This window comes from Pangasianodon hypophthalmus, chromosome 7, assembly GCF_027358585.1.
Source record: "Pangasianodon hypophthalmus isolate fPanHyp1 chromosome 7, fPanHyp1.pri, whole genome shotgun sequence".
Lineage (NCBI taxonomy): Eukaryota > Metazoa > Chordata > Actinopteri > Siluriformes > Pangasiidae > Pangasianodon > Pangasianodon hypophthalmus.
The window spans coordinates 11,519,182-11,541,293 of NC_069716.1; the positions used below are offsets into that span (position 1 = coordinate 11,519,182).

The 22,112-nt window shown below is 40.2% G+C and overlaps 1 protein-coding gene and 1 long non-coding RNA gene across 6 annotated transcripts in view; one reads left to right on the forward strand and one right to left on the reverse strand.

Moving 5' to 3' along the window:
* Nucleotides 1–25: 25 nt before the first annotated feature.
* The window catches only part of LOC113542750 (ephrin-B1), a 64,092-nt gene continuing 42,005 nt past the window's right edge, over nt 26–22,112 (reverse strand). For all 5 annotated transcript variants that reach the window (XM_026940470.3, XM_026940471.3, XM_053235259.1 and 2 more), the window contains 3 exons: nt 7,117–7,209; nt 4,841–4,957; nt 26–3,629 (listed from right to left, as the gene is read on the reverse strand). In XM_026940470.3, coding sequence (XP_026796271.1) covers nt 3,250–3,629; nt 4,841–4,957; nt 7,117–7,209 — 590 coding nt within the window. In that variant the 3' untranslated portion in view covers nt 26–3,249. The remainder of the gene's footprint in view (nt 3,630–4,840; nt 4,958–7,116; nt 7,210–22,112) is intronic.
* Nucleotides 8,324–22,112, forward strand: part of LOC128318569 (uncharacterized) — a 115,289-nt gene continuing 101,500 nt past the window's right edge. Inside the window, exon 1 of the long non-coding RNA XR_008301963.1 lies at nt 8,324–9,248. This is a non-coding gene — a long non-coding RNA (uncharacterized LOC128318569). The remainder of the gene's footprint in view (nt 9,249–22,112) is intronic.

A 22,112-nucleotide genomic window follows, 5' to 3' on the forward strand; every position in this document is an offset into this window, starting at 1 on the left:
AAATGAACAGACAAAATTCAAAATGGAAAATTCACCTTGACATTTTTTATTCTGTCACACAAGCACTATCAGGTTTAAAATACTGTTTTGTATTACACCATAGGAAAAAGAAAAAAAAGTGGTGTACGTGACAAAAACAACATGGAGATATAAAGAGAGGAAACCAGGCTTTGTAAGCATGTACACCCAACATAATACTATGACACAGCTGTCAGTTCCACAAGTAATGAGAACCAATCCATTTTGTAAAGGCAAAATGTATCTAGTAAAAAGATTCACCAGGGTCACTGACATGAAGCTACACAAACCTGAAAAAAATCTAAACAACCCACACATCAACTACATCCATGGAAGGGAAGTGAGGGCTAACACATGGTACAATACTGAGCAAAACACCAACATATAACTCTGAACTGTGAATTCCTGGTTAAAAATGGGAAAGAAATACTAGGCAAAACCTGAGGAACCTGGTACCTTATGTAATAATGATAAGTGATGTATGTAAAACCCTAGAGTGTCTTATTTTTCAGCTCCATTTTGTTGTTGGGAGACTATGCAAAAGTGACTGAATAATTAACAGGTCTTTGCATCTAGCTTGACCACCATCAAGCAAATAATGAGACCTTTTGGACAGTGTGCACTCATAGCAGGGACCTACAAAAGTGAAGTCAAGGTTGTCTCAGCAATATAGGTGTCATTATGTCATGTACTTTCTTGCTCCCAGAAGCCACCGAAAGACAGAGCTGGGAAATGAGGTAAAGTTCATAAAGTTCACATACCTTCTGATTTATCAGAATGACAGAGACATGGCAAGGCAAACCTCACTATGTAAATATTCAACCTGAAAACAAACATGTGATTAATTTAACGTGCACACAGTTAAAGGCACTGTCCTGTGATATAAAATAATGGGTGTCCCAAAATAGAATGAAGTGCTATAATTTAGGTGCTAATCTTAGTGCTTGTTAGAGATAAATGGTGGTTATGGTCAAGCTCATAGCTGCGACCATATTGAGATGATTTTTCTGGTTATCTTCCATGTCCATAAGTAGAATGGTTTAGATTTATAATTTGGTATCTGGGTTCAACAATGTCTATCTTAAATGGAAAAACATGTCTGGCACTTTGGGTATGTCTGGATGCTGTGCATCAGTCTCTCATAGAGTACTGAAATTTTAGCTTTGTCCCACTCAGAAAAGTGAAAAGAGAGAATTTATACAAAATGCAATTTAAAGAGACAACTATTTACAAAAAACATCATTACAAAAATTCTGTATTCTTTGCTTACACAGCACTCAGGTAAATTAGATTTTCTTTTTATTGTTTATCCACATATTTACATTGACTCAAATTGAGTACATTGAGTAAATATGTAATTTTTTTGCCAGATTGTAAATAACATAGACAATAGCTAAAAATAAAACAGTAAAAGAGAAAGGAAATACTCCCAGAAGACAATGGAAATTACTTCCACTCTCCTAGAGATGCTGATGCTGTATTTCTTACTTTTTTTTTTATATATATTTTATATATATATAAGGAGAATGTCTACAATCATTGTCTATGGAGATAAACACAGGGCAAAAGGAAGTCAAAGTTTTACTGTTAATCGTTTGTCAGTATTAATAATTTAATAATTTATTAATTCATCCATTCATTTATTCATTAACTTTACATTGTTATTAATTAATCAAATCAACTAATTGATTAATTTATTAATTTTTTAAATTAATTTTCTTTTAACATGGATGACCGTCCTTTGCTATGCTGCCTACTTTTTTTAATAAAAAGAAACTGTTTTAATAAAAAGAAATGTTTGAATATTCTCTTACAAATTCTGTGCCAGACAAATTTGATTTAAATTTATTCTTGATAAATTACTATCAAACAGACAGTAACCTTCAAAATTGAAAATGATCATGATTTACTTAAAAGAAAAACAAAATAACCTCCAATATTGTCTTGTATTGAGATGATTAAATTGTCACAAGACCACATGCTCACCCTCTGTCATAATGACCAAAAGGAACTTATTTGTATTTATATTTTGGAAAAAAACAATTTCTGATAATCTGTGTTTCTGTCATCTCTTGTTCCAGTATTCACATCTAAGCCACACTTCTTCAGGCTATGATATTTAATTTTTTGTCTGTTCAGTTTTGCTTTTGACACACAAGTTTCCTTCCAGCTCCTGTGCTATTGAACTGCCTGAACTAATATCCATTTTTTCCTACTTTAACTAACTATTCGATGTGTGAGCAGAGGCTTAGCTTCCAAACAAGCATTCTGCTTGATCCCAGAAATATTTGTTAGTTGACATTTTATTTTAGTTCCTAAGTCATGAATCATGCTTGTGTGTTGCTGAAACGCTAATTAAAATTGGTAATATTTAAATCATTAATACTTGCATGTACGTTTCCCATCATTAATCCTGTTCCACTGAGCTGCTCAGAATCCACGATTTTCTGTTGGTTGCCTTGACATGAGCACAAGAAATACAGGGGTCAAAAATACAAGGGACAGAGGCTGGTTGTACTTGGAAATGTGTACATAAACTCATGATGAAGAACATCATTACTACCTATATGCAAAAGAACAGTTGAATGATTGTTTAGTATGCATGTTTGCAACAGGGATTGTAAAGTGAATTGTTACATTACATTGTGGGAAAAACATGCCTAAAACAAAGCTGAAAATCAACACTTACAATGAATTTCATCAAAAATAGTAAGGCAAACATATGTTCTCCTTTATATGTCCTCCTTCTGCCACGTTACCTGAGCATTTAAAAGGCTCCAAGTACGACCAGATGGTCGACCAGAAATAGCAGGATTTAATAACAAACATCTAAAACATGTTCTCGGGTTCAGTGTATGGTTTCTAGATGCTTTGTTTCTTGAGTATTGCACAGGAAACCAATTTTTTTGTTTTGTTCTAAGCCAATAAGCATATCATGTAACTTGAGATCACTCTAAATAGCACTTTACCCAGTTCACCTTGTATGAAAACTAAGGAAGAAGAAACAGGTAGAAAGTTCAACTTTAGCCTACAATAACAAACTATTTTATCATCTTCTTTTCATACAGGCTGTACATTCAACTGTTTCTCTTATGGTCACTTCCCTTCACCTCCTTATTTTACAAAATCTTCCCATGTCCGAGGTTAAGGTAAGAAAAACTCTGCAGCTCGCAAAAAGCTCCTTTAATGGAAGTCTAACAGAAAAAACATGTGATCTTAGTTTTTCCAGGATCACACCTTGTAGTAAATGTTAGCTGGGCTCTGGGGTGGCATCTCCTGCACTATATAGACAGGATGCCCATAACCCTCGCTAACTTTTTCATAATGCGGGCAGTAGTTGTTCTCGGTCCGTAAAGGAATGATGACGTCACTGGGCTCAGAGCCACTGCTCCCCACAATCTTGGGGGTGGCCAGTGTGCTGAGTGAGAGAGCGGTTGGCCGTGGCTGCGTGGGTTTTTGTGAACGCTTGCGCACTTTGATGAGCAGAACAATGAGGAGCACAATGAGGATGAGGAAGATGACACAACCAGCGCCAATAGATAAGAACACAGCAATCTTGGAGCCCAATATGCCTTCTATGCTGTCATTCTTGTTCTCCTGGTTGATGGTATCTATAAAAATGGAAGATCAAAAAGACACTGTAATTTAAATGTAAAAAAAAGTGTGTGCTTGTCGGTACAGATGTAATAGTATTAGCACTGACTAGTATGCTAGTACTCTAGTAGTACACTAGCCTAGTAGCTTGTGAAAAGCATGATTAGGAGAAGCATGTTTTTTTTAACACCTGTAGCCTCTCTGATTCAAAATAAAGAGGAAGCAACTTTTTCAGAGGGAGTGTGGGCTTGATTAAGTTTAAATGTTTATTTTGCCTCACATAATATAAGCAGTATTATGACTAATAGTTTGTTTTATAATATGTTTCATAAAAATTTCACAGACTTTTGAAAAATTAAGAATGTGTGATTTGAAATTATGTTTCTGAAATTTGGAAGATGGACAGGGTCTCATTCTGACAGGTGTCCAGAGGCGCTGTTTGAACTGAAAACTATGTCCTGTGAATTGGCCTTTATACTCAGGTCATTCAACAGCCCAATGTTTTATTTTTACATTAATTAAACTGCAAGTGGACAGCCACAGGATAAACACTCTGTGCTTTGAAACTTGTAAGTAGTGACTGAAATACAATTCAAAAACAATGTAAAAGATTATGACAGTCAGATGCACCTGTATATTTTGATCTTTTGCAAAATCACGAGCACAAAAATGCTGAAATATGGAAAAATCTGGATTCTGTGGGAATAACGCAGAAACGGGCTTACTGCACATCTGATTTTATTTCATCCTTTTATTGGACAAATTTATTTATTGTCCTGGGTGGACTCAGCCTCACAAACAGGCAGCCCTGTGCAAGTTTCTGTTGAGATTTCATTTATGGCATTTGGCAGACTCTCTTTTCCAATACGACTTATATGTACATATACAACTGAGCAGTTAAGGGTTAAGGGCTTGGGTTAAGGGCTTGGGTTAAGGGCTTTGCTCAAGGGCCCAGCAGTGGCAGCACATGTGAGATTTGAACTCATGCTCTTCTGATCAGAAGTCCAATGGGCAATGAGCTACCACTCCCCTTGTGCTGAAATCCGAGGAGACAAGAAGACCTGTTTGTTAAATTGTTCCAAAGTGCAGATGACAGGTGCCACTGATTTCACCTAAAACCACCCTGATGACTAACCTTAATAGATGCACAGGGCTCTATCTTTGTTTCTCTTTGTTCTGGTTCTAGTTGTACTTAACAGAGGATACTAAGATAATAATAAGGTCATACCAGTGTTTCCAGCTTCCAGGGGTCCTTCCTGGTCTGATTTTGCAGGGTTTAAACTAGCATCAGGTTCAGGTACAGAGGATTCTGCCTGATCTGTGTCTGGCACTGGCATGTTGGGGTCTGTGAGAGAGATAAAGGGAGGAACAACAAAAGCCTAATAAAATATGCATCCCACACACTTTCATATTACATGGAGAACATGGCCAAATATTAAAATTTCAGCTTCTCATCAGCTGAATTTGTTAGGGTAGAAAACAAAAACAAAAGCTCTTGTTAAATATTTCCTACTTTCAGACACCTTTCTTTTCTTGACAATTAAATAATGGTATCTATAAGAACCACTTGTAAAAATGTCATGTTTAAGGCATTATTGCTTTAAAACAAATTAAATATTTGAATACCATGTATCTTCTTTACTGTTTGCTGTAGTATATTAAATCTTGTACACATAACAGGATGTATGTCAAATTGCTATATTTTACATGACCAAGTACCCTCATTATGAAGCATACCATCTGCATGAATATCTATGAATTTCTCAAGAACCACTCTCCTAAATAAAACCACTGGCTACTAGAGAAGCAGCATTCTGGACTGTATAAAGGCTGACTTCCCACATTTGTGAAATGCATCACAACAACAGGGCTACAGGACGAGATTGTTTTAAATATGCACATTGAACAAACACCTGCACATTGAACAAATGTGGCAGAATGTGCCTTATGTCCAAGCCACACAAAAAAATGTGTGTAGGGCAAGGAAAGACTGCACACTCATATCCGATAGATTTTTATCATTATTTTATATATTAATCATTATTTATGCTGGTAAAAGGCAATAATATGTCTTATTTACTGCAGTAGCTTAGAGTCTTTCTGGAAAAATGTCAGAATAAGAAGGGGGAAACAGGCTGTAAGATGGTGGTTACCGGCTGGGTTCAGCATGTCCTCTATGTTGTGGCTGACTTCCTCTGAAGCACACTCTTCCATTTACATTTACATTTATGGCATTTGGCAGACGCCCTTATCCAGAGCGACTTACAATAGTGCTTTGAAGTCTATCAAAAATACATTCTGATTCTTCCAGCTGTGCTCACATGGAATCAGGGGGTAAAGGGGGTGTTTAAAAAGAGAACTGTTATCCCAGTCTGATGAACCCTTATTGTGCTATCAAATCTCATCCCTCATTTCCTGTTCTTCATATCTGAGTATTCTGAATGAGTGGGTTTGGACCATGGGAGTGTGTGTGAAGGATTGCGAGGCTCCTCTAGGCTTTACATTGCGGTTTGTGTCATCTGTGGTATCCTTGCATTTTAAAGAAACAAGATCAATCTTGATAGCACTGTGCTTTGTATCTGGCCCATAGCAGGTCATTGTGGGTATTACTCAGAGGGGCGAGAACTGCTTGAGATTGTGCACGTCAGCTGCTGAAGGTGTCTGCTTTTGTCATATTGCCACATTTTGAAATCCCTATTTTTTCTGTTATCTGCTTCTGTGCCATAAATATTCATTAATTGTCTCTCAACTGGGTTTTGAGTGACATGCAAGGAGAACTTTGCTCCTTATTGTTTTTTCCAGCTATCCATTATGCATTGTGAGGCAAGCTCTATCAAATGCACATAAACCTGCTAAGACTTTCACGTACTCCAATGGTGCAAGTTCAGAATTCTTGAGCTGTGGCTGTTCTGAATACAATGGCTTGTTTAGCTACCTGTGAGGACTCCAGCAACACAGCAGAAAATTAATGGTCTTACTAGGTTAGGCACAGCCATTTTTTTTTCATGCTCAGGAGGACTATGACGTTCATTATCACTCATCCATTTCAAGGGCCCCAGCTGGCTCCCATTCAGCCGTTCTGTCTTGGGCACACATTTCTGTTTTGTAGGTTTCCACACCAGACCCCAAACATGCAATTAAGAAATCCTGGTATGCAGATTTCCCTACCCATTCCCACTGTATTATTTCATCACCAGACCTCTCAAACAAGTGGTGTGAATTTTTTGCTGTCAAATTTCAAATGAGAGAAATCAAATGCCTCATGTTTGTGGTTTATCCTATTTCAATTAAATCTATGTGAACAGCACTTTTCATAGTAAATATTTTCTTGAACATGTAAGCATGATGGGATGCCAAAATATAGCTGAAAAATAAAAATTACAAACGTTATATTTGTTTTGCAAGCTATTGCTCGTACATTTGCTGTTAGACTTCCAGTGCACTTTATCGAAATATAAGGGACACAGAGTCGCTATTGATAATGCAATTTTGGTGTTCACTTACTTTGGCTGACCTTCATGATGACTTTCATGGACCTTGTTTTGCAAACACCTCCTTCTCGGTTCTCCAGACCTTCCAGAGACCCAGTGGACGTGGCTAGAGAAAGGAAAACATCACAAAAGGAACACTATATACAGTCAGGTCCATAAATATTGGGACATTGACACAATTCTAACATTTTTGGCTCTATACACCACCACAATGGATTTCAAATGAAACGAACAAGATGTTTTTTAACTGCAGACTGTCAGCTTTAATTTGAGGGTATTTACATCCAAATCAGGTGAACGGTGTAGGAATTACAACAGTTTGCATATGTGCCTCCCACTTGTTAAGGGACCAAAAGTAATGGGACAGAATAATAATCATAAATCAAACTTTCACTTTTTAATACTTGGTTGCAAATCCTTTGCAGTCAATTACAACCCGAAGTCTGGAACGCATAGACATCACCAGACGCTGGGTTTCATCCCTGGTGATGCTCTGCCAGGCCTCTACTGCAACTGTCTTCAGTTCCTGCTTGTTCTTGGGGCATTTTCCCTTCAGTTTTGTCTTCAGCAAGTGAAATGCATGCTCAATCGGATTCAGGTCAGGTGATTGACTTGGCCATTGCATAACAGTCCACTTCTTTCCCTTCAAAAACTCTTTGGTTGCTTTTGCAGTATGCTTTGGGTCATTGTCCATCTGCACTGTGAAGCGCCGTCCAATGAGTTCTGAAGCATTTGGCTGAATATGAGCAGATAATATTGCCCGAAACACTTTAGAATTCATCCTGCTGCTTTTGTCAGCAGTCACATCATCAATAAATACAAGAAAACCAGTTCCATTGGTAGCCATACATACCCACGCCATGACACTAGCACCACCATGCTTCACTGATGAGGTGGTATGCTTAGGATCATGAGCAGTTCCGTTCCTTCTCCATACTCTTCTCTTCCCATCACTCTGGTACAAGTTGATCTTGGTCTCATCTGTCCATAGGATGTTGTTCCAGAACTGTGAAGGCTTTTTTAGATGTCGTTTGGCAAACTCTAATCTGGCCTTCCTGTTTTTGAGGCTCACCAATGGTTTACATCTTGTGGTGAACCCTCTGTATTCACTCTGGTGAAGTCTTCTCTTGATTGTTGACTTTGACACACATTCACCTACCTCCTGGAGAGTGTTCTTGATCTGGCCAACTGTTGTGAAGGGTGTTTTCTTCACCAGGGAAAGAATTCTTCGGTCATCCACCACAGTTGTTTTCCATGGTCTTCAGGGTCTTTTGGTGTTGCTGAGCTCACCGGTGTGTTCCTTCTTTTTAAGAATGTTCCAAACAGTTGTTTTGGCCACGCCTAATGTTTTTGCTATCTCACTGATGGGTTTGTTTTGTTTTTTCAGCCTAATGATGGCTTGCTTCACTGATAGTGACAGCTCTTTGGATCTCATCTTGAGAGTTGACAGCAACAGACTCCAAATGCAAACAGCACACTTGAAATGAACTCTGGACCTTTTATCTACTCATTGTAATTGGGATAATGAGGGAATAACACACACCTGGCCATGGAACAGCTGAGAAGCCAATTGTCCCATCACTTTTGGTCCCTTAACAAGTGGGAGGCACATATGCAAACTGTTGTAATTCCTACACCGTTCACCTGATTTGGATGTAAATACCCTCAAATTAAAGCTGACAGTCTGCAGTTAAAGCACATCTTGTTCGTTTCATTTGAAATCCATTGTGGTGGTGTATAGAGCCAAAAATGTTAGAATTGTGTCACTGTCCCAATATTTATGGACCTGACTGTACATGGGCCTGAATGCCTAACGTAACTACCCACAGCCTTATGAATGTTTTACTGGCATTACCACAGTCATTAAATTGTTGCACTACGTACTATGCTAGGTGGGATATTACTGGATCGAGTTCTGGCAGCAAACTCAGTCTCTCTCATTAGTGCCACCATTCAAAATGTCAGTGTAAAATAATACTAGTGAGTAAATATAGCAAGGAGCCTAGGGCCCAGAAGCATGCATTTCTTTTTCTGCATGGCTCATACTTAGGGGAATGGCTGTCAAGAGTCTGGGGCTTTAACATATGGCAAACAGTGGTTAAAAGGAGGAAAGAAATGGGCCCTGTGTGCCTCCACAGAACAAAGGTGAGTAGTTAAAGAATGAATCTCTTTCAGACAGGTAGCTTCACAGCTTAATGCTTATTTTCAACCAGCCATGCAAACTCATTTTTGCATTAACATAACAATGTTGTGCATAAATATCTATATCATTTACATACTGACAAAAGTATGCAATCCAAGATTCAATGGAACACTAGCCATCATACCACTACACCAGTATTACAAAAGAGTTTATTGTAAGATCAGTTTTTTACAGTAACTGGCCATTAGTGCTCTTACAGTACTTTATCACCATACAGTGCAATAAGGCATACAGAAATACGCAGAGGCACAGACAATATTATCAAGGACTAACACAAAACAAGTGAACACCTGTTCAGGATAGAGGCAGTGATAGAACAAAAAACAAATCAAACACGAGCACATGGTGTTCATCATCATGGCAAGCATGATGCGAAGGAGAAATTATGACAGACTCGATCGAGGTAAGGATAGTTCTGTGTACGTAGACACAGTGTGGTAAAAAGGGCTATTATATGTCGCATGTCAAATTCTGACTTTTACTTTAAATACTCTTGTACTTTACTATTTTTTTGTTCTTTTGAGACAAACCCAGTTCACATATATCTAAGCAACATCTGAGAAATGTCCATTGGAAATCTTCTGATTATAAGACATAATAAAGAAGAATTAACTCAATCTATACACAATCTGCCAGAGCCTTGCTGAGTTCAAATACAATAAATTAAAAGTATAAATGATAAAGGAGATGAGGAGGAAAAAGGAAAAAAAAAGCACTTTTAATAATTAAAACAATTTTACACATATACAGTGAGAGTAAAAAGTATTTGATCCCTTGCTGATTTTGTTGGTTTGCCCACTAATAAAGAGATGATCATTCTATACTTTTAATGGTAGATGTATTCTAACATGGAGAGACAGAATATCAAAACGAAAATCCAGAAAATAACTTTAAAGAATATATTTTAATTGATTTGTATTTCATTGAGGGAAATAAGTATTTGATCCCTCTAGCCAAAAGCACTTAATACTTGGTGGCACAGCTTTTGTTTGCAAGCACAGCGGACAGATGTTTGTTGTAGTTAACCACAAGGTTAGCACACATATCAGGGGGAATTTTGGCCCACTCTTCTTTGCAGATCCTCTCTAAATCATTAAGGTTGGTGGGCTGTCGCTTGGCAACTCGGACCTTCAGCTCCCTCCATAGATTTTCGATTGGATTGAGGTCCGGAGACTGGCTGGGCCACTCCATGACCTTAATGTGGTTCTTCTAGAGCCACTCCTTTGTTGCCTTTGCTGTATGCTTCGGGTCGTTGTCATGTTGGAGGACCCAACCACGGCCCATTTTCAACTTCCTGGCAGAGGGGAGGAGGTTGTCCCTCAGGACTGCACGGTACATGGCTCCATCCATCTTCCCACTGATGCGGTGAAGTAGCCCTGTGCCCTTGGCAGAGAAACACCCCCAAAACATAATGCTTCCACCTCCATGCTTGACGGTGGGCACAGTGTTCCTGGGGTCATAGGCAGCATTTTTCTTCCTCCACACATGACGAGTAGAGTTTAGGCCAAATAGTTCAATTTTGGTCTCATCTGACCACAGAACCTTCTCCCAATCACTTTGTACATCTTTGAGGTGATCATTGGCATACTTTAGGCGGGCCTCCACATGTGCCTTCTTAAGCAGGGGTACCTTTCGGGCACTGCAGGATTTTAATCCATTGCGGCGCAAAGTGTTGCCAATTGTTTTCCTGGTGACTGTGGTCCCAGCTGCCTTGAGGTCATTCACTAACTCCCGCTGTGTGGTTGCAGGCCGATTTCTCACAGTTCTCATGATCATTGCCACCCCATGAGGTGAAATCTTCTGTGGAGCACCAGACCGAGGTCTACTGATGGTCACGTTATACTTCTTAAATTTTCTCACAATTGCACCAATGGTTGTTACTTTAATACCCAGCATCTTGCTAATGTTTTTGTAGCCCATTCCAGATTTGTGCAGGTCAACAATCCTGTCTCTGAGGTCCTGAGAGAGTTCTCTGGTCTTACCCATGTTGGAGAGTTTGGAATCTGTCTGATTGTCTGATTCTGTGAACAGGTGTCTTTCATACAGGTGATTAGTTAGAACAGGTGTCTTCAATTCATGTAACAAGTTGATTGGGAGTGTCTAACTGGTCTGTGAAAGCCAGAACTCCTAATGCATACTAGGGGATCAAATACTTATTTCCCTCAGTGAAATACAAATCAATTAATATATATTCTTTAAAGTTATTTTCTGGATTTTCGTTTTGATATTCTGTCTCTCCATGTTAGAATACATCTACCATTAAAAGTATAGAATGATCATGTCTTTATTAGTGGGAAAACCAACAAAATCAGCAAGGGATCAAATACTTTTTACTCTCACTGTACATAACTGCACACATACAGTCAGGTCCAGAAGTATTTGGAAAGTGACACAATTTTTGTAATTTTGCCCCCATACACTACCACAATGGATTTAAAAATGAAGCAATCAAGATGTGATTGAAGTGTAGACTTTCAGCTTTAATTCAAGGGGTTTAACAAAAATACTGCATTAACCATTTAGGAATTACAGCCATTTTTTACAGAGTCTCTCCATTTTCACAGGCGCAAAAGTAATTGGACAAACTAAATAATCATAAATATTAGGATTATTTTCAATACATGCTTTGGATCATGAGCCCTTCCTTTCCTTCTCCATACTCTTCTCTTCCCATCATTCTGGTACAAGTTAATCTTGCATCAGAACTTAAATCAAAGTTTAATCTGGGTGTTACTAGTGGTTCTTGGGTGTTACTAGTGGTTTGCATCTTGGGGTAAACCATCTGTATTTACATTCATGAAGGTGTCTCTTGATTGTAGACTTTGACAGTGATATACTTACCTCCTCCACAATGTTTTTGACTTGGCTAGATGTTGTGAAGGGTTTTTTCAGAATCAGAATCAGAATTAGCTTTATTCGCCAAGTGTGTGCGCAGACACACAAGGAATTTGTTGTGGTTTTTTAAGGTGGTTTTTTAAGGTGCTCCTTGGTACCCACATGCATACATACATACATATCTGACATGAGAACAGAAAACATTTAAATAGTAAGACTTAACAATAAAATAATAATAATAATAATAATGTGTATGAATCCGGAACAGAAGATTTATGTACAGATTTGTGCATTATTTACTCTGTATACAGCTGTATAAATAAAGAGATATGCATATGTATTAACATAATACATGAGAAAGAACCAGTAACTAGAGATGGAGGATGAATTACAGGAATGAATTACAGAACACAGGTAATGATTCCTGTGTTAGCTGTTTAAGCTGGAGATGGCATGGGGGAAAAAACAGTTTTTATGCCTAGATGTTCTAGTGCACAGAGATCTGTAACGTCTGCCTGAAGGGAGAAGTGCAAACAGGTTGTGGCCGGGGTGAGAGGGGTCTGTGATGATGTTACCTACCCGTTTCTTCACTCTGGAGTTGTACAAGTCCTTAAGGTTGGGCAGGTGCATACCAATGATCCTTTCTGCTGTCCTAACAGTCAGTTGAAGTCTGTCTTCTTATAACTGATTTGCTGGCTGACCCAAACCAGACAGTTATAGAAGAGCACAGAACCGACTCAATAACAGCTGAGTAAAACTGTGTCATCTGTGCCTGTGGCAGGTTGAACTTTTTCAGTTGACGAAGGAAGAACAACCTCTGCTGGGCCTTTTTCACAATGGAGTCAATGTGAATGTCCCACTTCAGGTCCTGAGAGATGGTGGTGCACACAAACTTGAATGACTCCACTGCAGCCACAGTGCTATACATGATGGTGAGAAGGGGGAGAGCAGGGGGGTTTCTCCTGAAGTCCACTATCATGTCCACAGATGCACCTGACAGCCAGCTGCTCAACCTCCTGTCTGTAAGCAGACTCATCGCCGTCCTGGATGAGACCGATGACTGTAGTATCTGCAAACTTCAGGAGTTTTTAGAGGTGCAGTCATTTGTGTAGAGGGAGAAAAGCAGTGAGGAGAGAACGCAGCCCTGAGGAGCTCCAGTGCTGATGGTGCGGGTGTTGGATGTGAATTTTCCTAGCCTCACTAGCTGCTGCCTGTCTGTCAAAAAGCTGGTGATCCACTGACAGATGGAGGTGGGTACAGAGAGCTGTGTCAGTTTATATAGAAGGGTATCTGGGATGATGGTGATGAAAGCGGTCCACAAACAGGATCCTTGTATAAGTCCCTGGTTTGTCCCGATGTTGGAGGATGTAGTGCAATCCCATATTGACTCCATCATCCACAGACCTGCTTGCTCGGTAGGCAAACTACAGGGGGTCCAGCAAGGGTCCAGTAATGTCCTTCAAGTAGGCCAACACCAGCCTCTCAAATGACTTCATGACCACAGATGTTAAAGCAACAGGTCTGTAGTCATTTAGTCCTGTGATTTTTGGTTTCTCGGGTACAGGAATGATGGTGGAGCGTTTGAAGCAGAAGTGGACTTCACACAGCTTCAGTGATCTGTTGAAGATCAATGTGAAGATGGATGATAGCTGGACAGCACAGGCTTTGAGGCAGGCTGGAGAGACACCATCTGGGCCTTTGGCTTTCCTTATCTTCTGTTTCCTGAAGACTTTGCGTACATCATCTTCACAGATCTTCAGTACAGGCTGAGAAACAGTAGGGGGGAGGGAGGGGGAGGGTGTTGATGGCTGTGTTGTGAGACGGTCAGAGCGGGAGTGGGATGTCAGACCAGGCTTTTCAAACCTACTGTAGAACTCATTCAGGTCTTCAGCCAGTTGTTGATTGGCCTCAGTGCTAGGGTATGGGGTCTTGTAGCTGGTGATGGCTTTCAGGCCTTTCCACACTGTGTATTTGGCCTGTTTGTACAAGGCTTTGTCCCCACTTCTGTAGGTGTCCTCTTTGGCCTGGCGAAGTTGTTTGAGTTTTGCACTGAACCAAGGTTTGTCGTTGGTAAATGTTAAATAAGTCCTGGTGGGAACACACGTCCTCACAGAAACTCCAATCAGTGCAGTCGAAGCAGGCTTGTAAATCCCGCTCTTCTTCAGTAGTCCATCTCTTTACAGTTTTTACTACAGGCTTAGCAGATTTAAGTTTCTGCTTGTAGGCCGGTAGAAGATGAACCAATCAGTGATCAGAGAGTCCCAGAGCTGCTCGGGGGACAGAGTGGTATGCAAGAGAAAGAGTCCGGGTAATGATGCTCTGTGTGTGTGATCTGATCGGCCATCAGTTCCAGCGCACACACGTCAGGAGGAATGTACTCACCAGAATAAACGAGGAAAACTCCCGTGGCGAATAAAAAGGCTTACAGTAAATAAACAGAGCTTCCAAATTTGGGCAGCACATCATCTTTAAAACTGTCACATCTGTACACCAGCCTTCACTGATATAAAAACATAATCCACAGCCTCTCGTTTTCCCCGATGACTCGGTGATGCCATCCGCTCTGAACAGCCGGAAGCCTGTTAGATGAAGCGCGCTGTCTGAGATGGTTCCGTTCAGCCAGGTTTCCGTGAAGCAAAGCACAGCAGAGTTTAAACAGTCCTTGTTTGTGCGGGTGAGGAGTTGTAGTTCATCTGATTTATTTGCTAGGGAGCGGAGATTCTGGTGAATCTGCACTGTCAGAAACTGCGCTGTCAGAATCCCTAGCACTGTCGGAATTTCACGAGCGCACCAGCGCGCTTCCCTTGTTTGTGTCTCCTGGAGCGCTTGTATAGGATCTCAGCTCCTCCGACTAAAATGTCCGGTAAAACGTCTGAATGCTCAAACGTCGGCAAGAAGTTATTTGGTGTGCCATTTCTGATGTCCAGGAGTTTGTTTCTTGTAAAGCTTATCGGAAAAAAGTTGCTTAAGAAAGGACAAACAAACAAAAATAGTACGAGTACCAAGGAACAACAAACTGAGGCTGCCATGTACGGCGCCATCTTGATCATTAAAAAAAAAAACTTTTGTGGCCTTTTGGTGCTGTTGAGCTTGCCAGTGCTGTAGGATCTGAAGTGAACAGGCAAGGAAAGCAAAGAAGCCATAAAGATAGGAATCCTGCTTTCGGACTTTGTAGAGCCAAGTTAATTACCGCTTGTTTACTGATTGCTGGATTTCAACTGTCCTGTGAACAAATCAGCAACTGACAGGACATCCCTGACCAGAGGACGAACCCTCTCAGCCAAGAGGAACCTCTGTCAAACTTATTGATCTAGGCCATTGGCCAAGACCAGATGGCTCACCCAACACGATGGTAAAACTGATAACTACAGGAAAGGCGGGGGGGGACTCACCCAAGGACCCTCATGGAATGAGACCTTTGTTCTCCCCAGGAACACCACCCTTCGCACATTCCACAGAACCCAGCTTTAACAGAATACATAAGGCTACTTTACATCTCCTGTAAGGACAATGACTTTTAAGATGATGCACCATAGGTTGGAAACTTGTTGCCTCTTTTAATGTCATTCCGTATATGTATCATGCTTATAGCCACCAGGTCATTATGATGCTTTTTGATCGTTTAACAGGGATCATAGTGTTCGTGTGTGTAACAGCAGGTATGTCATGTTTGGTATGTGTGTGATCACTATTGAATTTCCTAAGGGTTGGTATAATGTAAAGTTGAGTACAATGTATTACATGCATGTTATCAAATTCCTGACCTAAGTTGTAACTTAACCTTGTGCAAAGTTTGCAAAGCACATAACTCAGAGACCAGAATGTTAATTAGTGTCAGAGGAGGAGAATACAGTTTACACCCTGCCCCAAGATCCTGCTGATTGGAGCATACACTTTGGGGTCAGCCCAACTGGAAAGGGTTAAAACCCCCTGACACAAAGGAAACTCTGAGTCTCATCCAACACATCTCTGCAGGAGTCTCATCCAACACACCTCTGCAAGAGTCTCATCCAATCCATCTTTGAGAGAGTCCAACGCATCTTTGCAAGAGTCTCCATCCACATCTGAAGGAAGTCTCATCAACCAAGAGCTTTAGAAGTTCATTACAAGGAGATCACGCTTGCTCCAAGACTCCGCATCCAGACTGGTTCTTGCAAAGCCTCCAACTCTTGCCTTCGCACCGCTGTGAACCATTCATGAAAGTTTTGCAACCTGCCTACGAGACTCCGCCGACAAAGAGATTACTTTCTCCTCAGAGGAAGAGCGTGACTTGGATGATGAGCGTTTGCATTTTGAAGAGCGAGTGGACCCAGCGGAGGATATCATTCCTGACGAGTAAGCCTTTTATTATTACCTTCAAAAATGTTGCTAACCCTTATATATATATATATATATATATATATATATATATATATATATATATATATATATATATAAGATTACCTATATGGTAATATTCTTTGTGGTTGATAGTGTTAGAATATTGTTTCTTTGTTATTGGCATTCTGTTTTCTCATCAAGTATATGCCAAGTATATGCCAAGGTACTGTGAAAAATAAATGCTAACAGTTGTTTACAACATTCTTTTAGGAGTGTAAATACACCACTCTCGCCTTCACCTGCATCTCGCACAGGAAGTGGACGCAGGTATTGGTCAGTTTTCAACTCCATTCAGAATCTTATAGAGCAAGTGTGCATTCACTATTTAACAGATGATACAGATGTTAATTTGATTTATTTACTGTAATGACCTGCATAATGAGCCTTTCAGTCAGGAATGTGGCTGAGAGGGAAGTGCTATGAAAAAGAATGTGAGGACAAAAGAAATTTATATATATATATATATATATATATATATATATATATATATATTGTAGTTTATTTAGAATATAGTAAAAGCCCATGTAAAATGTGTGCTATGTGGTAATTGTGTTCTTTGTTCTATAAATTAGTACTAGTATTAGTATAAATCAGTGAACATCACAATAATGTTAATGTTAACACAGAGACTGATGTTGACATATGGGCTTTTACTATATTCTAAATAAACTACAATATATATATATATATATATATATATATATATATATATATATATATATATATATATATAAATTTCTTTTGTCCTCACATTCTTTTTCATAGCACTTCCCTCTCAGCCACATTCCTGACTGAAAGGCTCATTATGCAGGTCATTATGCGGGTCTTTGTCTTCTCAGGTGTCAATCACATTATTATGCATGATCATTCACGCCCTCTTGCATATGCCCTTCCGAAACAAAAAGTGTCTTAGAAAATTTAAATCAGTATATTGTTTTCTGTGAATGAGTGAACAAGATGATTATCACATAATTTTGATGCAAAAACTCTAGGCTACAAGATCCAGTTTTCGAAAGTCTTGTGAAACAATGTTCTGTATGTGTTTTATGGCCTTATTTCAGTGACTTAAAAATTTTAGTTTTTCACCAAACATGCATAAACACTGTTTTCTCAAAAACACAATCATGTATAAACATGCTGCTCACATATTATTGTAGCCCAGTTTGTGCTGATTACAGTGTTATCAGACTTTAGCCATTAATATGTTCAAAAGCAACTGAAAAAAAGCACAAATGTCAGGGCATGTCAAAATTTGACCCCAAAAAAAAAAAAAGACCCCAGAGGGTTAAGGGTACTGCCTTGGCGTGTGGATAGGCAGGAGGATAGTGGGGGCTGTGCTACCAGAGGAACATAGTCGGTGCTTCCGATGCCTCCGACCCGATGCCTCCAACCCGACTCGCTAGCTGAAACCGTCCAACCCACCGAGGGCCACTTGTCCATGTGCATGGACTGAGGGACACAGCTAGCCCTTCTGCCTGCATCCAGGACTCCTCCTACCCTGGCACCACAGAAGAAGAGACTGTCACTGCTGATGGCTCCCTGGAGTTCGGCAGCCCCTCTTCCAGCACATGCTTTTCCCTCATGAGTGCTGGTAAAGAGGGCTGACTGGCACGATGGCAGCGACTGTGGCAAGCTCCGACATGCGGGAAGTGAGGGCCAATCCCAGTCTCACTCTAACCTTTTTTTTTCCTTTTGCTCCTTCCCAATGTGCCACGGAGTCCCAGAGAGCTGAGGTTCGTATTCAAGGGGGTATACATCAGGCCTTGGTGGATTCAGGCAGTGTTCAGACCTTAATCCACCAAAGCCTCATTCAAGATGAAGCTTTGGAGAGGTGTTGTTTGAAGAGGTTTTGGGAGGTGATAATGTGGTGTATTCATGAGGATGTGCGCATATATCCTATGGTGCCTCTCACAGTCACTTTTAAGGGACAAAACCATAGTCTGAAGGTGGCGGTTAGTCCCACCCAGCAATTTTGGGCACTGATTGGCTGGAGTTTAGGGAATTAGCTGCAGATTCAGGACTGGGTGGGTCCCGACCATTAGCACGGTATGCATTCCGGGTACATTACATTCTTTAAGATTAGTTGCAAGAATGAGAATTCTGCATTCTGGATTAAGCTGGTGTTGAAGCGACATCTGTGTTTCTGTTTGCTTGAGGATTGTTGAAATTGAAGACTATACAAAACTGGGGTGTGGTCAGAGATAATATTTGGGAGAATTTCAGTAGATGTTATGAAATTATTTAAATAAGGAAAAACAAATATGTAGTCTATCTGGGAGTATGTGTTATGTCAAGAGGAGAAGAATTAGAAAGTAGAAAGTGTAAAAGAATCGAGGAACTCAGTGGTAAATGTGTTGATCCTACAGACCAAGAGTAAATGTTTTGAAAAGTTTAGTAAAGTGTTACACATTTTACTAAAAATCTTAGGGTCATAGATGTTAGGGCAATAAACACAACTCATTTTGTTAACTCATTGTTAATTATTGTATTTACATATGTAAGTCTCCCCGCGTCATCACCTCCAGAAGACACAAGTTTTGTGCAAAATCTTCTCGCGAATTATGATTAGATCAGATTTAGCTCTATTAGTTGTTGAAGAATATGACATGTATTTATAAGATCTATTTTGGAATCTGTGAACATCTTAAGTAATTAAGACATTTTTTAAGAAATTCTAGACATTTAGTGTTTTATCAAGGTGTTTAATCCGTGAACATTCCATGACACTACATGAACCACCATGTAAAGATTTGTGCAATCGTGCTGATAGGATAATAAGGAAACGTAAACAGAAAATATATTGTGAAAAGCTCTGGCAGGAAAAATTAATCATAAGTGTTAGTGAGGTTCTGGAAATAATTCCACTCACAAGAGATAAGGCAAGTGCTCTCCCTTAGACTCTCCATAAAACTTCTTTAGACCTGTGTCTTTTTTGGTACCACACATCTCAAATCTGCACCCTGGTACAGGTATCAAATATCTAGATCTAGTTAAACAAAATCACAGTAAACATAACTCTACATTACGGTTATACTTAGTTTAGAGCATAATGAGAGACACCCCAAGGGCATATTACTGATGCATTTTACTTCCTAATTGACATCAAAATTGTTTCATATAAAGGAAATGACTGCCATTGAGTGCCATGAACTAGCTAGCTATGAATGTTTTCCACAAACTTTATGCTACCAGGTTGGGAGCTAATAATCCACCAACAAACAACCTTGAACAGTTCAAATTATCTTTGAAGCTAACTTGCACAAAACCAATAAGATCTGCTTACCAGTGAGTTACTTACTAGCAATGGAACTAAAACCTCTAATGAATTGGTTGGCCAGTCTTGGACTGCTGTCACTTTGCCTTGGTCTATGATAACCCCTTCCAAGTTAATGACATAGCCCAGGAATGAGATTTGTGTGATGTGAAATACACACTTTTCTCCTTTTACAGCTTAGAGCTTAGAGCTTGTTCTCCAATAATTTCTTAATCACTTGCTTGACATACAATGGATACGTGGATTTTTTTGGATGGAGAGCAAATCAGAACGTCATCTATAAAGGCACTGACAAAGTTTCCCAGCATTTCTCGAAGAACATCATTAATAAGGCGTTAATAAACAGAGAGGCGGCGCAAGAGAGCCCATACCACATTCCGCAGTACTCGTTGTGACCAGAGGTGGTGTTAAAGGCCATGTTCGTATAAACTCCTTCTCAGATGCGCACCAGGTTACACGCACTGTGCAGGTCTAGTTTGGTGAAGATCTTTGCTTCACTTAACTGTTCCAGGGCTGCAGGGACTAAAGGCAGAGGATATTGATACTTGTCAGAGATTCGATTGAGCCCTCAATAATCTATACAAGGTCTGAGGCCTCCTCCTTTCTTTGATAAAAAAAGAAGCCTACTGAGGCAGGAAAAGTATCTGGCCTGATGTATCCCTGGGCCAGTGCTTCTGAGTTATACACCTGCATGGCTTGATTCTCTGTGGCTGAGAGTGGATACACTCAGTTTCTAGGGGGCATGGAGATCGATCGCACCATCGTGTGGGAGATGAGGAGGCAGCCCACTTGCTTTGGCTTTGCAGAAAACTTCCCAGAGGGAATGGTTACTGTGCAGGCTGTGCAGGTTACTGTGCAGTGCACTTTCCATGGAAGTGGATGTTGTCAGTACAGCTGGAACTCTCAGACAAGATTCTAGATAGTGTGGAGACCAATTCAGTATTTCTCTGTCTTTCCATTAAATTTGAGGGTTATGTTGTTGGATCCAGGGGAATACAAGGACCAGTGAATACTTGGACGTGACAGTGATCAAGAGAGAAATGGTTTCCTGATGGCAGTGCACTGACTTGTAGTTGGAGAGGTTCAGTGCTGTGCGTGAAAATTCCTCCACCAATGTCCAGTGCTTGTATGTGGAGTGGGTGGAGTAGCAGTTGGGAATCCAGATGGAGTTTGCAGTTGGGAATCCTCGACGAGGTTAATGAAGTTTCCTGAGGCTCTGAAAACAATCAATGCTGTAAACACCGAAACACCTTCTGAGTATTTTAACTGAACAAGGATTGAAAAAGCTTGATGAGACAGATATTTTGATGGACACACTGAAGGTGGGTACTTTTGGGGGAAGCCCTCTCCTTCATGATTGTGGGCTCCTGGGGGCTGTCGTGGAGCTGGATATGCAGGACATTTAGCGACTCTATGCTCTTCTCTATCCCCTCCAATTTCTGTCCCCTCTGAAGCATGAAACATCTTGATAAAGCACTCACAAGAAGAAATCTGTCCTCCTCCTTGATTCCATACTGCAGTTGCCTACATATGGCACTTTGTCAGGGGTTTATGAACAGAGCCACATTTTGCTGGTTGGAGAGTTCACAGTATTTAGAAAAATACAGCGAGCACTGGAGAAGGAATGCTTTGCATTGAGCCGGATCGCCAGCATATTTGTCGGGGCAAACAAAGAGCGAGGGAGCTGACAAGTTGTTCTGACTTGTGTAGTTGGCATGGTGAATAGCTGTGCAAGCATGATATTGAGTACAGCAATCTACTGTTGTTGCTCCCGTACGAAGTGGCCTTGCACCATAGTTGCCTGTTGCCAGTCAAACATCCCTGCTGTCTAAAACTTGACGGTGAAGCATTTTGTCAGGCAGCAGAGACGGGGACAATTACAGAGGAGGATCTTTATTAAAATCACTGGCAATAATAAACAAGTCCAAATTGTGAGGCAAATCTCAGAAACACTAAAACAGGTAGAAGAACAGGCAAGGTACAAACTGGATATCACAGAACAAGACAAAGATTGAGTCGAAGAGCCAAAGGCAAAAATGAGAGTCAAAACCAGAACATCAAACAAAGGTTTAGTATGTCAAGTGAGAACACAAACTGAACGAATACTTCACAATGTGTTGGTGAATGTGCTTATATACTGTGAGTGCTGACAGAGTCCAGGTGTGTGATCAGAAATCGGTGACTGTGAAATTGACTGAACATGGTGCATGGGTGTTGAAGTGTCCATAGTGTCCATAGTGTCCATGTTTGTAGACAATGGTGCATTGTGGGAAATGGAGTCCAGTGCCAATTCTGGTGTTGTCATGAGATCATGGGT